The sequence below is a fragment of the Osmerus mordax genome, chromosome 7 (genome assembly GCF_038355195.1).
Source record: "Osmerus mordax isolate fOsmMor3 chromosome 7, fOsmMor3.pri, whole genome shotgun sequence".
In the NCBI taxonomy this organism is placed as follows: Eukaryota; Metazoa; Chordata; class Actinopteri; order Osmeriformes; family Osmeridae; genus Osmerus; species Osmerus mordax.
Window position 1 is genome coordinate 7,436,635 of NC_090056.1, and position 17,183 is coordinate 7,453,817.

Consider the following 17,183-nt stretch of genomic DNA (forward strand, 5'->3'; position numbering starts at 1 on the left):
CTGTCACGCGGACGCTTTGTATCCACCGTGTTCGTGACTGAATATTCATATAAGAGCCACCTCAAAGGCAGGGCACTGATCTTGCTAGGCCTGTGTGTGTGTCTGTGTGTGTGTTAGTCTTAATGCACTTAGCTGTATACTCGTATAGAGGAGAACAGAGCAAATATTTTCCAGTTTTCAATGGACACATATATGTCTCAAACTGATGCGCTGTATCGCAAATCACTGCATGCAGATTAGTGTGTCCGTCATAATGAGATCAGCATCTTGTTTGCATTTGACTTTTATATCAAGCAGTTTAATGAACGTTTTTGCTCTTCCATTAAATGTCATCTACATACATTTTCTTACTTTTCTTGGGAGAAAGCCTTTTCCATAAGCCAAACTCATTAGTTGTCTATATGTACCCTGTAGAACCGAATTTGTGTTCAGTACTAACAATCGCAAATACGTCTCTACAGGAATACATGGGCGACTGAAATACTACGCCGGCCAAGTGAATCGTCTGCTCCCACTCCCCATTCCACTTTATAGTTCTAAGCTCTTTCGTACAGGTACAAGTGTGAAGAATAGATCCCTATTCCCATGTACAACAGCATTGTCAGTGAGTATGCATAGTCCTGGCAGCTATGGATTTGAGAAGCTATACCATAATGACTGCAAGTGGCTATCAGTGTTTTGTACATTATCTATTTTTATAATTTCATTATTTAAGGAGATGTATTACAAGTTAATGTTGTTTGCAGAATGGGCTTAGTCAGCATGTTTTGCTGCAGATCAACTGCTTTAGTGGCTAACTCAACCAGAGAGAAAGAGAGAGAGAGAGAGAGAGAGAGAGATAGAGATAGAGAGAGAGAGAGAGAGAGAGAGAGAGAGAGAGAGAGAGAGAGAGAGAGAGAGAGAGAGAGAGATTATGCTCACAATGGTAACCGTAGGTATGTTTGATACCTCTGGTTCCTTATCCGGGGACTACCTCATCTTCTGCTATTGGGCCTTGGGGTCACGTGGTAAAAGTAACTTTACAGGGCTGCTCGCAAGTAGGAGGGCTTTATGGAGCAGAAAAACGACAAAGCTAGAAAAATTATTTTCCACTCCCGAAATTAATGATCATGAGCTCGTATTTGATGGACTCTAACTACATTGATCCGAAATTTCCTCCATGTGAGGAATATTCGCAAAATAGCTACATCCCAGAACATAGTCCAGAATATTATAGCCGCGCAAGGGACCCTGGCTACCAGCATCACCATCAGGAGTTATATCCTCCGCGGGCGAGCTACCAAGAACGCCAATATAACTGTCCAAGCATCCCTGAACCTGACACACCAAGAGGACATGGACTACCCCATTCGGCACACCTGCTTGCAGGAAAAGGACAACCGGCCTCATGTGAGACCCCACAGTTATCAATGTCCCCATCCACCCCACCGGCTGCAACCTCCGCCTGCAACCAAGCTACACCGGAGCATCCAAACAGCGCAGCCTCGTCCAAGCAGCCAGTGGTATACCCTTGGATGAAGAAAATTCACGTCAGCACTGGTAGGAAACTTGTGTGTTTATCTCTCTGCATCCTCTCCAGCTCTCCTAACTCCTCTCTCCCTTTCCCTCCCTTTATCAGTCCCTCTTACTCCCCTCTCGTTGCCAGCCCCTGCTACGATAGCAGAGAAGCCTTTGAAATGGCACAATTGAGGCGGATTTACGACTCGGCATTGGTAATTACACCCACCATAAATTTTATAGCCGAGGTATACTCAGGGCAGCCGTATCACCATGTGGCTTCTGCTGTTATGTATTGCGCTATGGAGAGAGAGGGAGAGCTGAATTTAAAAAAGACAGGGCTTTGTAATCTTACATTAATAATTTAGCGCATGTTGGATGTGGGTGTCCTCTGACTGCAGGGAGAAGTTCTTAACTTCCCATTTAGATTATTTGAAGACGAAAACAATCACACATAAAAAATAACGTTATGCCCCTCATTAACATGGATATATAATAAGTTAAGGCTATTCTTGTTTACCCCTTCATTCCCCCTTTCTGTTTCCTTTTCTCCTTACTTCTCCCTGTCCAGTGAACCCAAATTACAATGGAGCGGACGCCAAGCGGTCTAGGACAGCATATACTCGGCAGCAGGTCTTAGAATTGGAGAAGGAATTCCACTATAACCGATATTTAACACGGCGAAGGCGCATCGAGATTGCTCATTCCTTGGTTCTCTCCGAGCGTCAAATCAAAATTTGGTTTCAGAATCGCAGGATGAAGTGGAAAAAAGACCATAGGCTTCCTAACACCAAAGTCAGATCGTCATCTTCCTCCTCCTCAACGGGCATATCCTCCGGGTCCAACACAACTTCAGCTGCCGGCGCAGTTGCCGCTGCCTCGGCTACTAACGTTGTGTCTACACCCGATGAACTTCCCGGAGCACAGCATGGCGAGGATATTACACGGTTATAAAGGCCAACCCCTTGAACATGGAAGACTGAAAAATGACTGGTTATTTATAGAACATGATATATTTTGTTTTCGTAGGTATCTTGTGCGGTTTCCTTTTAGTCCAAAGTTATATAAAATGCATGTTATATAGCATGGATTAATGCGAATACCGATGGATAATTTTTACGTGACACAGGGTTTAATTTATTTAAAACAAAAATGAGATTGTTTTTTTTATGAAAATTGTTTTGAATGAAGGAAAAAATGTACATTTTATCAAAATGTTATTGTGGGCTATTCTTTTGCTCTGCCCAAGGTGAAATGCACAATCTATTTATTTCAACAACACTGGAAGGATATTATAGACCTATAGGTTATTTTTGGTAAAAAGCTGGAACACACACCATTGGTCTTGAACGTGTATGTTTAGGCAATGTGTGAATTACCTCGCATATTTCAAATACAGAATTTTTAATTACAATTTAGTTTTGTGATGTAGATGTTGTGTTTTAGGCCGTTCAACGCAAATTATTGTGAAATGCAATAAACGGAGATTAGTGTACTTGTGATAATCATATTGGTCAATAAAACAGTGAGTGTCTACTAGTTTTACATTCGCTTGCCTGAAATTCATTCATAACCATTGAGGTAGAACTACGTTTTTAGCTGCTTTGCTCAGCTATCGTCCACGTTTTGTAGTTCTTCAGATGTTGAAATCTAAAAATGTGACTTTTTGATGTCCAAGACGATCTCTTGTCAAACGTGTTTATGTTGCTTGCGTAATTATGTTACGGAATTGAAGTGCAGCTTTTTCAGTCATCAGTAACGGATTGTAAATATAGACCATACTACATAGGGACGTTTAATTCAGTGTTAAATTGTCCTCTGTGTTTTTTAAACTACCATCCCTATTTATAGCCTGTGCAATTAAATTTAAATAATTTCTGAATAAAACTTGAAATGCAGTACATGTCTGGACATAATGTGGTGCATGGATGTTCTTCAATCTCAAATATATTCTCTGAATTTGGCAAGCAATAGGCTTACGACCAGTTTCTTTGGCTGGACTGGATAACTATTTGGGCTACTACTTGTTACCTCATAGAGCTGTACATAGACATTTGACGTTGTTTGAAATAAAAAGTGTCTGGTCACATTTTATGGTTTTAGCTAAGCTAAACCAAGGATTTTGTATACGGTTTGAATCCACACGTAGACAACAATTCAGTGTAATGTGTCATGGTCTCATGCTCTCCTGGTTTAGGCAGTAACGTTGAGAGAAATTATTTAGGGAGGTGGAGGCCTTGTACTCTAGAAGCAATCTAGAATCATGACAATATTTTGAATAATACAGGCCTAATTATTTCCAAGAAAAACAAACCGTCGTATCCTTTGTTATGGATTGTTTTGATAGGCCTAGGCCATGCTAGGCCTATGTAGCCTAATATAGACAGTTCGTACAAAAAAAACATTGTAACAAAACTCCAAACATATTTGAAAGTACTGTTCTTAAGGCGTTTTGTTTAATATCAAAATACACTTGAAAAATGCTTGTTTCTGACAAGATATTGTTCAAAAGGTGGCGCTTGAAAACGTCTACTAGCAACGTCATCACCATATCTATTTTTTGTAAGTAGCCAAGGCCTGCGTCAGGGCCTATTGAAAATACGAAGCCCTAGTCCTCTCATGAAAACAGTCTTTGGTGCCCTTTGGCTTCCCTATTACGATGCCACTATGAAATGCATACATTCTATTCGTTTTACCATTTCAATTCCGTATTTACATTATAGTCACAAGGCTTCTTCTTTCTATTTAGAGTTGGTCATCATCAATAGCCTACTAATAATATACTAATATTTGTATGTTGCAGTGGGCAAAGTAAAAAACACACGTCATCAACAACGTGCAAGAATGTAGGCCTAAGAGAATATATAAACAGTGTGACTTGAATGGACATCAGAAAACGCCTTGCTAGGTGGGGGGCAGAGGAGGACAAAGGGCCGAGGTATTCTGGTTAATCAATCTTGCACTCCAAAGTGAAATGTTTTTGAGCTTTAATAATTAGGCTACGTATAATAACAACAACATATTTTCAATAGTTGGTTTAATTAATTAAAAGGGAAATTCCAACGTGGAGTCTTGATATGGAAGCCTAAATTAAACTTAAGATTGACTTGGACATGACTTTGGAATGGCGTTGCAAAGCGCTGAGAACTAAATTCATAAGCCTTTATGTAGCCGGACAGATGAGAGGAATGAATGTGCACGCCACAGTCGCAGCATCCCTCCACTCTCCTTCAAGGGTCTGACGCCTCCATGTCGCGAAGCTGAAAAGGTACTTTATTGAAGTTAGGGGGCGAACCACGAGAAGTCCGAGTTCACCCCGAGGACACATTTTCTGTCCCATTAGACTCATTTCAGTCAGGATGGCCGACCTTTTCAACCCCATGACCCGATGGGCTCTCTATACGTGTACCTTCTGTGTACCCTCGTTGGTCCCCCTTGCCCTCGTCAGTGCACTGACTTTCTTTGTGGGTTTTTCTGCGATGGGCCTATTGATGGGTCCATTGAAGGGCACCTCTGAATGTGGTACTCTTTTGTTGGGCTCCGTGGTGACCCGAGAAAGCGGTGAACTTTCGGCCAACTCTCTTCTTTTGCGCGTCTAGCTAACCTTTAAGGACACCCTCCAAATTTGAAGGACCTGCAAATTGTGCCCCTGGCAGTTTATGTGAGTGTGATCATGCAAAATCAGATATGAATTCCTAACAAAAGTCGGTGATAGGCTATGCAAATGCGCTTTCTGTTTGTTTATTGCATTTAATATCGAAAGTTGTCTTTAAATCACCAGTGGCCGTGACCGTGTTGCTTTATTTCTAATGTGAATAAATATTTTACTCCATAGGCCTTCCTTTGCAAATAAGCCTAGCTGTAATGTTTGGAAGTATAATAGCCTACATGACGATCCTGTATAAAAACTGTCGTGATTGGTAATCAGAGCAGTTATAAGCCTTTCGGCTCGGCCTCTTAGCGCTTCTGATATTTAACGAATGAAATAGACAAAAATATGTTTAAATCTTAACTAGTTATAAAATGGGCTCGTAATTTGATCCTACACGCGAGTTAATCTGTATAGGCCTACTCTTAAGTGCAGTGTGTACATACCCAATAGTGATGACAGACATACTAGCTGCTTTGTAGGGTGATACGGCATCTCAGGGTAGAGGCTTCGGAAGTCTCTTTTTTGGAGAATGGTTGCATGCTGCAGGATTTAAACAAATTTAAGCCATGTACTCACATGTCACGAGAGTACATGGCAAACTTGCAAAAGGACGGGTTCGTATCATGCTTTACGCATTGCCTATACAATTAGGCCTACAACAAACTCACTTGTTACAATGCAATTTGGCGAATTAATGCCTTTTTTTCTAAATAAAACATATAGCCACGTATCTCCTGTCTTATTGCACGGACTGGACATGTCAATTGCAATCCAATATTCTCATGTAAATATACATGTTTAATGCAACATTCTTTTGTTGATTTAAAAAGTAGCCTATTTAGAAAGTATTTACCGTGACGTCTCATTGGCACCCAATTCACTAATAGTTTGGTTGATGTGCCCAGGATAATTAAGAACGTAGAAAATAATTATTTCCATGTTGTGTTAGTTTATGTTCATTGTTTTGTAACTAATCTAGTATGGGCTCACATCAACACGTAGTTGTAGCCTGCTATGACCATGTCTGGATCTGTGAAAAGGCATAAAACCTTTTACCCCAATAGTGCCAACTTCATTTAGGCTATATCACACCCTATTTCAGCAGGCTCATGTCCATGTATTTAAACTTTTTGTTAAGATGTTCTAATTTGAAATCCACTAAGTATTATGTTGAGTTTGAGAGATCCTTGCCAACATATTACGGCAGTTTGCATAGATTACAAATACCCATGATACGTTGTTAAGACGTATTTGCCTTAAATTAGGCCTCTATTCGTATAGGACAGGACGTATTCTATTTTACAGTAGCCTATACAAGGCCTACTTATGACTGTCGCAAGTCCACTTGCTTTACAATAAACGTGCAATGTCTTACATGCTTTCTTAAAACTGCCGTGAAATCGTTTCAATACGATCAAGTAACTGTAGGCCTACTTGCCGTAACAATTATCAGCCTACTTAATGCCAGGTTGCAACACTCCGTCCTACTTGCCGCAGGTGAGAGTTGTGTTCAACTAATGTGGGCCCTAGGTCTGAGAGGAGAGAATTGTTGGCTATTCTGTTTAAAGACAACCGTGGCAGCTGCATAAAGGCACAGAGTTGAAACAGGGGTCACCGTGTTATTTTCCAGGGACATGGCGGCTCTCGCATTGACCAGATAGGTGGGTGTGTCATTAATCCGTAAATCTACTCTCCCGTCCATTAAGACCCAGAGAGCAGATGTACAACGTCTGCTTCGGACAAGTGTATGAGTGTGAATGAGCATCCATATCACCTTCGAAATATAAAAAATTGACAACTTTACCCTCTAAAGATGCTGAATTAGCCGTTGGCTAATATAAATTAATTGTTTTCAACTACATTTAATCCAATAATTGTTACCAGGTTTCTGTTTGACCACTAGTTGAATGTTTAGCCTATATGTCTTCAAATTCTAGTGTGCTCTCACAACACAGAACGTTTTGAGAAAGGTAGACCCTTTTTGCTGTTAACCAGTTAGCTGTCAGTTGATGTTATGCATTAATGCCTTTGGTTGTCATTGGTTGCAACTTAAGGTAAACCTTGTTTACAGAGAGCCATCATTTGGGAATGTTCCTGTTTAAGGAATTGTGTCAGGGGCGCAACACGGTAACCTGATATTTTCCAGGCGTTTTTGTGATCTAGTGCAAAATAATAAAACACTTGACTACCAAAAAAGTTTATCACGGGCTATCAAAATACATTTCAATATCATAGGCTATCTCTAAATATGGTCACCACATTATAAAGACAAGTCATGTATCCCTAGGAATCCATGTATGCATTCATGCACCCGTCTACAATGGTGTCATAGCTTCAAATGTAGATTGTATGGATTTAGTCTTCTCATATAATATCTCTTTTAAGAGATGTTGGATTGGGTTTAGGTTAAAGTGCTTTAGCAGATACTTAGCCACCCAGGCGCATATGCCAAAGAAAACTTGCCAATATGTTTGCACATTAATGCGCAACCTTCCAAATATGCTCAAGTCAAGACAGGACATGCGTTTGGGAAATTGCCCATGTGTATCTTTTCCTAACTTATTAAGTACAGTCTGCAAACTCCAGTCCTTTCATTTCACTCTGCATTGTTTACAGCAATATAGGGCGCTGCGCATATAAATCTTCTCCCAGCTCTGCCAAGACAGGGCCATTTGTATGCACCGTTTTAACCGACAACATCCTTTGCCCATTAACGTCCTCTCCCCAGCTCCCTCCGTCTCTTCTTATCTGGCCTGCTCTGTCGCCTGAAAATACGAGAACAGGTCCATGCTTCCTTCGACAAAAACGAACTAAATGAAAACGAACCTTTTTGTGTAAAATGTGGCCGAAAAAAAGGTAGTCTGTGTAACAGCTTGGTTTGAGTTTCATTGTTACTCATCATTGCAAATTATAGACACCTATCGGTGACTTCTTTAGCTGTTTGTGCCAGCAACCAAGAGCGCGCAGAAGGTAAGGAGGAATTGTAAAAGGGTTGACACCCAGAGCGACCGGCGCGCTTTTGTGCGAGAGAGAAAAATGATTTATTGCTACAGAGGCGGTTCAAACAGAGTTCACGGAGAATTGTGGTGGAGGCGCGAGGAGCTAAATTATGGTCGTGCTCGTGCTGAGCTAGTATATCATAGATTATATCTCAAATTCAGCGAATGTGTTCAACGGTTTGAGGCAAGGAAAACCAAGGGAATTTAATTACTTTCTCTGATTTCTCTAAAGGAGCCTCTGATGGTGCCAGTTTGCCTATAAACACTTGGGCTGCAGTAAACAACAAGAACAAGGATCAAAAAAGTAACATAATCATATTAGTTGGACTATAATATTTTAATTCTTACAAATAATAGGATACTTGCACCCACACTGACATAAGATGGCGATATTAATGGCACATAATCTCTTCGTATAACGTCCGTGTAATATACATTGGCGTAGTTGGGCCTTCACTGAACCGTCCACAAAGCTCCCCTAAGTAAATTAGGCTATTATTAAGTTTAGAGACACCGTTGAAAATGTCAGAATTTTAAAACCAATGATGCCATGCACAGTGGTTTTATAAAGCAAATAAGTCAACTTGTATATTATATATATATATATGTTCTGGTCGGCTACAGTAAATAGCCAAGGAAGAACTCGAGTAAGCCTATTGTATTATTTTCCACCCTATAGCTTTTAGCTATATTGGAACTGTGGCACAATTCAAATTCAAGAAGCCTATAGTTAATGTTCTTCTTGATTATCTCTTCGTGCATATCAATAGGCTATTCGAGTGCCGGAATCTAATTTCTTACCGTTATTCCTTATAGTAGCCTAATAGGCTACAAACGGGTCATTTATTTTCACCATGATAGCTTACAAGTGTTGTGATGTGTTAACCCTTGGTGGTGTTCAGGTTTTTTATGTTTTCTGATTATACAATTAATTTATTGATTAATGAGCCTTGGCTCATTTTCTGAACATGTAAAAGTACACATTTTTCATTCAGTCCACCCCCCTTACACATTACTTAGGCCTAGGTGTTTCGTGTCCACTTTACCTGGAGATAAAAGTAAGTTTGTAAGTGAAAAAAGTGACAAATTAAACTAAAGGTTTTGCTGTGTGCCATCTGTCTTCCTCCTCTCTGGTGCTGCTGTTCAAACAAAGCATCAATAACCTGTATGTCTTCCTGCATGTCTGACAGTCTCCTGCTTTTTTGCACTTTTTACCTGTGAAACTACAAAAATGGCTTGCAGGAACCTGCACGATGTTGTTACAATACATTATTCGATACATTACTTTTATATTATGTAAGAATTTGACTTTTTTCCCCACACTGTAGCTACAACAGCCAGGTGCAAAGTGGTGATTCGTTTACAGAAATTGTTATGGCTGATATTGTTTTAAACCCCCAATACTATTTTGGGTTCATCAGACCCGTGAACATTGGATGAGTATACCTAACACAAACATGAACACCACGGGGGTTAAATAATAGGGTTAAATAAACGTCGGTTACGTAGAGCAGTTGTCTGGTACATCTTAGAGGGTTGAGGATACTCCACCGTGCTTGGTGGCAACATAGTGAACTGATAGAGCAGGTAGCCCATCTGAGCAACGAGAAGCTCAGCCATGGTATTCAACCCAGAGTGCATAATCCATCACCGATGAGAGCCATCCCTGGAGTCTTCTTACGGCAGCGTTGTTGCATTGGTTTATTGAAACAGTGGTAAAAATGTACAGACTATTAGTAGTATAGTATTTATTTCTTCATTTAGATATATAATGACAATGTTAGACAAACAAACCATATCATTCCAAAAGGTAGCGTAAAAGGTAAAATATGACAAGAACAGGTGTTCTTGTCATATTTTTAGGGGATACCGGGGCTGGTTGTCACACTTTTTACACTCGCCAGTATTTCTCAGCACCAGTAAACTTTAGAAGCCGAATTTCATTATTGGTCCAAAGCTTAAGGTAATGGGTGTGAATTAATATCACCTTTATGAACATAACACGTTTTAACATGAAGTCATAAGCCACAAAATACACTCTGAGAATTACGGTGTTGGTTGTCACAGGGGGTGGGATTGGTTGTCACTGTCAATGCCAATGCGACTTGTAACAAGAAATAATGTTTTTTCTTAACCTAGAGATACCAAAAAATTACAAATGTTCCTAAAACAAGATGTAATGTGTTAACCAATACAGTTTCTGCCATACGTGTTTAAATCCCTATGTGTTTAATTGGATGTTTATTTATCCACAGAAAGAGGCAGGCATAGAAATATTAAGGCTTTTACTAAAGCAAAACATAAAATAAAAAACATTACCCATCAGTATAAGAAAGGAATCATGAATTATAAAATGTAAAAAACTTTTGTAACAAATATTGCTGTATATTTAAACTGTGACCATCAACCCCCATACCAGTGTGACAACCAACCCCCCCTCTGAACTCTTGAGCTAATTGTTTAGCTAGCAACCACATGGCTTGACCTAGCATCTGATAAAAGTACTGAAAGTCTAGCTATTCCCTTCTTAAACAAAAGTTACAACATAGAGATGAGTTAAACATACAAAGTTACATAATACATTTTAAGCAAAAGTAGATAGTTACTATTTAAATGTGAATGTATTCTCTTGTGCCAGGAATGCTAGCTCTATTTCCATACTGATAACATGAATGAGCTCAGACAAAGAGGGCACACGTTGAGAACCATTTTACACAGCGCCCCCTAGTGTGGCTGTAATGAGCTCTGTGATAACCAACCCGTGTGACAACCAGCCCCGGTCTCCCTACTTAACTGTTTCGATGAGTTTGTCATGATTGTAATATGGTTCGTAAAGTAATCAACAGCATTTCCTCCCAAAAATTACAGTCGCCTATTACCATGCTAAGAAGCCACATAGGAACAAGAAAGACTAATTGTATATGAAGCACAGTGTTTAAATAAAGTATGGATTGAGCAGGGCTTGCACTGTATGTTTTTTTCTATCTCTTTGTTGTCTGGGCACGGCTGAGAAAAGCCAGAAGTGGGGGTTCTATCGAAATAATATCACAAAACATGATTACAATTTGACAGACGTAACAAAACAAGACACGTCAACATTGAAATCGACCAATAAATGCCTAAAAGTTCGATCCAATGCTTGTGTCCAGAAGATTCTTTTGAGCTGATCTCGTTGTCTTTGTGTGGCAATGATTGTCAAAATCCTTTGTTTGACCACTCCCATAGAATCTAATAAATCCTTTAGAGAATTAAGTCTGCAATAACCTGCTACCTAGAGTTATTCTTACGTAGAGTGAATGAGCATGATAACCTACGCACTGAAGACCGGCCAGATTTTTAGACCAAATTAAAAAGATGAAAATTAATAGACATACGATGACGTTTTCGCTCATGCCCAGTTTGTGTATAACATTTTAAGTCCATTCACATAATATTAAGACACATCACGTTTAATTTGATAACACATTCTTAATATCAAACTCATATTTAAATTATACATTCACGTACAAGAGTTTTACAGTACACGTTTTGTTATGGCATCGATTGTATCTTGAAACTGGTCCTTCAAAGATCGAAGTAGGTTAATCGAATCCATTGCAGGTGTGTTTGATATATCAATAACCTACCACATACTTTGGAAACCGAAGTGATTTTCAATCGCCGTTTTCAGTCTTTTAGAACATCTTGTCACACAGGAACCACAATGAACAGCTACTTAAATATTATAAACATTTGGTTTCATGATGTGGAAGTACCTTTATAGGCTACCCATCATTTCTCTCTATTACTCTCGCTCTCAGCATCTTTCCCCTTTCGGTGTCTTTCTCTTATATTGCATAATGATTAATCAACTCTACTCCGGTATCACTATTCATATTCTAATTGCTTTTCATCCATAGGTGAAGGCGTGCAGGCATGTTGCTACTCTGTCTGGATAATCGGAAAAAAACCTCAGGAGCCGTAGCCATGAAGTTGTGCTTGCAACTCCAGCAAGCCATTATTGGAGGACGGCCCCACGTGACTCCACGGCACCATGCTTGTAAATATGAGTCCTGAAAACAGTCTAAATGCACATCTAATCTCCTCTTCCTTCCTTATTAGATTATTTGAACTGAATATTAAAGATAATTTATCAATATAAATTAAGGGCATAGTTCAGTCTATTTTTTCCAAACCAACGAACTGCAGTTTACGGATATGGCAGGCCACCGATATGTGTTACCATGTCATGTGCAGGGCACCACTTCGAGCAAGTTTGGATACATCTCCGGACTAAGCGCGGGAAAACATGGAGGCCAAGAGACAGCAGTTGGAGAACTCCAACCTGTCCAGCAGAACGTCCCGTCTTCTGCCAACGCCAGGTGGTACCAGGCTGACACATATTGGAGCGTATTGAACTCGGTGGACAAAAATGATAGCAGTAGCAAAGAGGTTATCAGTAGTTTGAAGAGTTGCTGTCCACCTACTAGCCGCTGTTCATCAAGGCAGATATTCCCCTGGATGAAAGATTGGCGGCGTACCAACGACCGGAGAACGACAGATTTACAAGAGTTAGGTAAATACAATTACACAAAATGCAGAACAGAATCTGAACTGTCGTTGTAACTATCTGCAAGAACTAAACTTTCTTTTCTCATGGGTCATCCATGGCATAGTAGAAGCATATTAAGGTCAGGAGAAATCTTTCAGAAGGAATTCAAAAAAGAAACGTAAGAACTATTAGTGAATAGCTTTCTACTATCTTTGTTTGATTTATGATAGGAATAGCTTTCTCATTATATTATAAAGTCCAAATTTTGATTCCTATACTGACAAGTGTGTAACACTCATTCATATTGTAAAGTGTTGTGGCATTGTGGGTTTGTGGATTTATTGTTGTACTGATTTTTATTGGAATAGCTCAGTCTGGATATATTGTCTACAATATGACTTGCCCATTGCCAAATGTACATGAGACAATCTTAGAACTGTATTGAGTCGTTTGTAAAAAGTAGGTATTTTTTAGCAGAAAAGCAAGATATCTACTGTATTTATCTCAAGACCTAGTTCTTAAAAGAAGGCTGGTATAGCACTTGCCCAAGGGTGGTTGTTTTCAATGGTGGTCCCAAGGTACCTTTTAAGTGACTGAAATGAAGACTTGACAGGTACGCTTCCGTGTGTAGGTGTGATTAATGTGTGTTGTCACACAGCATTGGAGGTGTCAGATGTTTCCCCTAGACTGTGCCTGTACAGGAGCAAAGTTTCCCCAAGCACTGTGGTCTCAGACAAGAAATAGAACATCTTGTCACAGGCAACTCCAATATTCTCTACATATACTGTCGGAAAAGTTGATCAGTTAAACTGTTGTATATTGGAGAGTTAGAATTGCTAATGGTTGTTGAGATCAGGAATATGAAAAAAACTGATCAGCTGATTAGAGTTCTTTTTATGCCTCTGATTTCCAGTCAACAGTCGAGGCGAGCCATATCTTCCAGTGAAGGGTAAAGACAGAGGGAGGCGGGACCGAACAACTTTCACGAGCACCCAGCTGGTGGAGCTTGAGAAGGAATTCCACTTCAGACCCTACCTGGATCGGGATCGTAGGTTGGAGATGGCTGCTGGCCTGAAGCTCACCGACCGCCAGATCAAGATCTGGTTCCAGAACCGCCGCATGAAGTCCAAGAAGGACCACAAAGTCGGACAGACAGAAGGGCCATCATCTCAGTGTTCCACCAGCACGGCCTCCCTCTGCCCTGGTTCTTCCAGTGGGTACTCAGTACTCAACGGTACATGTGTGGTCAGATCTTCTGTCTCTCCAAACCTGTTTCTCATAGACTATGGCCATTCTTCAGCCCTTGATCCTCACACTAAGGCAAGCAGCAGCCAATACATTTGTGCTAATTCTATTGGCCCTCCCCATACAACCTTACCTGCAACTGCAGCAGCTGGTCCTCAGTCTTCCATATCTGTGGCTGAGAGCAGTCATTGGCCCACGTGTCTCCTAAAAAACTCCTCTGTATCCAAAGATACTCGGTTCTCCTACGCTGACATGAATGCTTATTATAAATGTCATGGGCTTCTCCCAGACCCCTTAAATCACTCGACTTACACTTACCTGTGAAAAAGCATGACACACCTTTAACATCTGTTTGTATGATCTTTTTCCGGAATGTTTCATTTTAATGTACCTGCATGCCTCTAAATGTCTGTGTGGTCCCAAAAGATTAGCGTAAGTCTGAGTTATTTGCCGTTTGGCTTCTTGTAGATTTAGCTCAAGTTTTGAGTCTGTCTAACATTTAGCGAAATAGTTTCCCAAAATCATTAAATTATTTTTGTGTCTATACATGTTTTGATTCAGAAATAAGACCTTTTGTATATGTATGCATGTTTACTACATATTTTTTATAAACTGTCCTACATCCTACCGTAAGGATGTACTATTTTCCTTGTGTGTAATATATTGACGGTGTCCCCTGACCTAATTTTCACTTCTTATAAGCATCTTTAAAAAGCAAAAAATATGTTTAGCCAAGCTTTGGAATTATAAACCAGCATCTGTTCATATGGAAGGATGTTATATTTTTGTTACAGACAGTACAATAAATGTCTTCTCTTGATGTATTGAAACACTTGCAAAATAAAATTTCCTGTGGCTAGTATAGCCTCAGTGTCATGTTTATCCTTTTAATTTCTACACAGAATAACATTTTCTATTGGCGTGAAGATTAAATGATTAAAGAGTCCTGGATCTGGCCCAAACAGCATTCAATTAACCCATGCTCTGGCCAGAATAAGAAACGCTGTGATATTGTGCATTCATGTTACACAATCTCTCCCCACGAGCTTCTGCCTGGCTCTTGCCTTCAAGCTCCCCAACATTAATCATCTAGACAAGGCAGTCTTTCCAGCGGTCCAACCACAAGACTCAGAATCCACTGGGCACCATGACAAGATCTCTTAGCGCCTCTTTCTGAGCACTTCCTTTCAATAAGCACATCCAAGCACTGCAGGTTTGGGCAAGTCTTTCTCTTTCAAAAGGGCTACTACTTGGTTGCATGGCCATGGAGGTTTTGACACAAGCAGTTCTTAGAACAAAGCATATACACAAACAGTGAAAAAGTGGGTGAGTGATAGAGTGAGAGAGAGAGAGAGAGAGAGAGAGAGAGAGAGATAGAGTGAGAGAGAGAGAGAGAGAGAGAGAGAGAGAGCAAGAGAGCATATTACAGGATTCTTTAAATTCTTGTTCTAGAGCAAGAGAGGTGATAATGTTGAACGTCACGTTAGGACTAACCCAATTTAGAGGAGGGTAACAGGGACTCACAATTCTGGTTGCCCTAAGCTACCAGGGTTAACAAAACATGGCACCACAAGCATATTATTTGTTCTCCAAAAACTGTTCCCTTTATAAGTCTGCCGATGATATATATAATATTGTTCTGAAAAAGACTGAAGCTTGACCCAGCACATGAAAATCGTGATCAACACTGTTGAAATTGATTTGAAAGTTGGAGAAACAGGTACATATATTTGTAAATTACATTAATACATCATTATTATACTGTAGGACAAAGTTCAGTATAGTGATCACATCCATTTACAATATGTGACAGTACTAAGTGTATTATTAGCTCTCATCTTTTTCTATTTTGTTGAACAAACTTGCTCCTTTTTTGGCTAATAAGGCAAAGATGTGTGCATTGCTCAAATAATAAACCAGTTGCTTAATTTCACAGGTGGCCTCTAGCTAATTCTGTTAATTTTATAACCATTAACCTTCTTAGCCTCTACTTCTCCCTCTCCTTGGCAGTAATTCTGCTGTCCAGGACTCTTTCCAGGTGCTTGTTGCTGAAGAGGATTGTTAAGTATCAATTTCCTGTGTCACCTTTATGGGTTTTATTTATTTGTCCGCTCCTTCATGCGTAACTGAGCCCAAGCATCAGTCAGGTAGATGGATTATAACTCACCTCCTACCAGTCATACATCTTCAAAATTTGACTTCTTGAATCCTGTACAACTGTTACTGTCATATTACAGCATGGCATTATCAAGATCAATGGCATTTTAAATGCATTCCAGTTAAGGATGATCGGTGACAATAAAAAGGTAAGTCATTGATGAAAGTGTATGCGACGCAGCCGGCACTGAGGGTTTGTTGTATACTGTAGCTTGACACACACCACACGAATGAATGAAGTTGTAATCACAGCGATCACTGGTGTAAATGTCACATGTTGATCATCATTGATCCCTCAAGAAGGATGGAACACCCAATGGCTTTATCGTGCTGCTTGCAATCCATACATTCTGAACTAGATTTGAACTATTTCTGCCTTTTAAAAGAATAGGAACAGTTTGTGGATACTTATCATGAATGATTTAACTATTCTGGATTTCTTCATGCTTCTATGGGCATTTAACAATACCATATAAGAACCTTGAGCTGGAAGAAAAGTGAGAATTGATGGGGCAACTGGTTTGCTCCTGGTTTTAGTTCCGAACTCATTTCCCCTACTGTTGAGCCCCTGAGGCTGGAACTGAAACCTCTAATCTGTAGCCTCCCATCCAGAAGCAGTGCAACTGACTGCGGCTATCCGGTGTGTGCTGTGACACACAAGGTGAAAAAGCACAAGGGCAGAAGACTTATTTCCCTTGTAACAAACGGTCAATAAAGCTGCACCGAAAGAACGGATCACTTTGAAAAGCAGTCTGTTTGTCTTCATTACATGAGCAAACGGGAGCTGTATTATCGTATGAAGACACAGAGCATGTTGCCATGATGAACTTCTCTCCCTGTTTCATGTTTAACCCTGCTCATTTGCCACAGTGAGAACTCCGGAAACCCAGAAGTGTGCACAGCAGCTAGTGGGGAGATGACGGATTGTGTGTTGTCATGATGTTTGGGATGCAGCCTGCTGAGAGGCTCCTAGCTCAGAGGAGCTGCGAAGCGACGGTATTCATATTCTTGGAACGTCACGCCATGGCGAGCACTGTATTGCTTTCCTGTCACATCTGGTGGGGTGCAGTCGTTTGCTATGTGCCGTACCTGGCCGTTTGGT

The 17,183-nt window shown here is 40.2% G+C and overlaps 1 protein-coding gene across 1 annotated transcript; it reads left to right on the forward strand.

Annotated features, from left to right (window-relative positions):
- The first annotated feature begins 481 nt into the window (after positions 1–481).
- Positions 482–3,349, forward strand: hoxc4a (homeobox C4a). Its single transcript, XM_067239579.1, has 2 exons — positions 482–1,539; positions 2,069–3,349. The coding sequence occupies exons 1-2, from the start codon at positions 1,104–1,106 to the stop codon at positions 2,449–2,451; spliced, it is 819 nt and encodes a 272-aa protein (XP_067095680.1). The 5' UTR covers positions 482–1,103; the 3' UTR covers positions 2,452–3,349.
- The last annotated feature ends 13,834 nt before the right edge of the window (positions 3,350–17,183 follow it).

What these genes read in the sequence shown, in the direction of transcription:
- hoxc4a (XM_067239579.1), top strand. Translation starts at nt 1,104, where the DNA reads ATGATCATGAGCTCGTATTTGATGGACTCTAACTACATTGATCCGAAA. An exon ending in GAAAATTCACGTCAGCACTG is followed by an intron (nt 1,540 to 2,068) that starts GTAGGAAACTTG and finishes CTCCCTGTCCAG; the next exon opens with TGAACCCAAATTACAATGGA.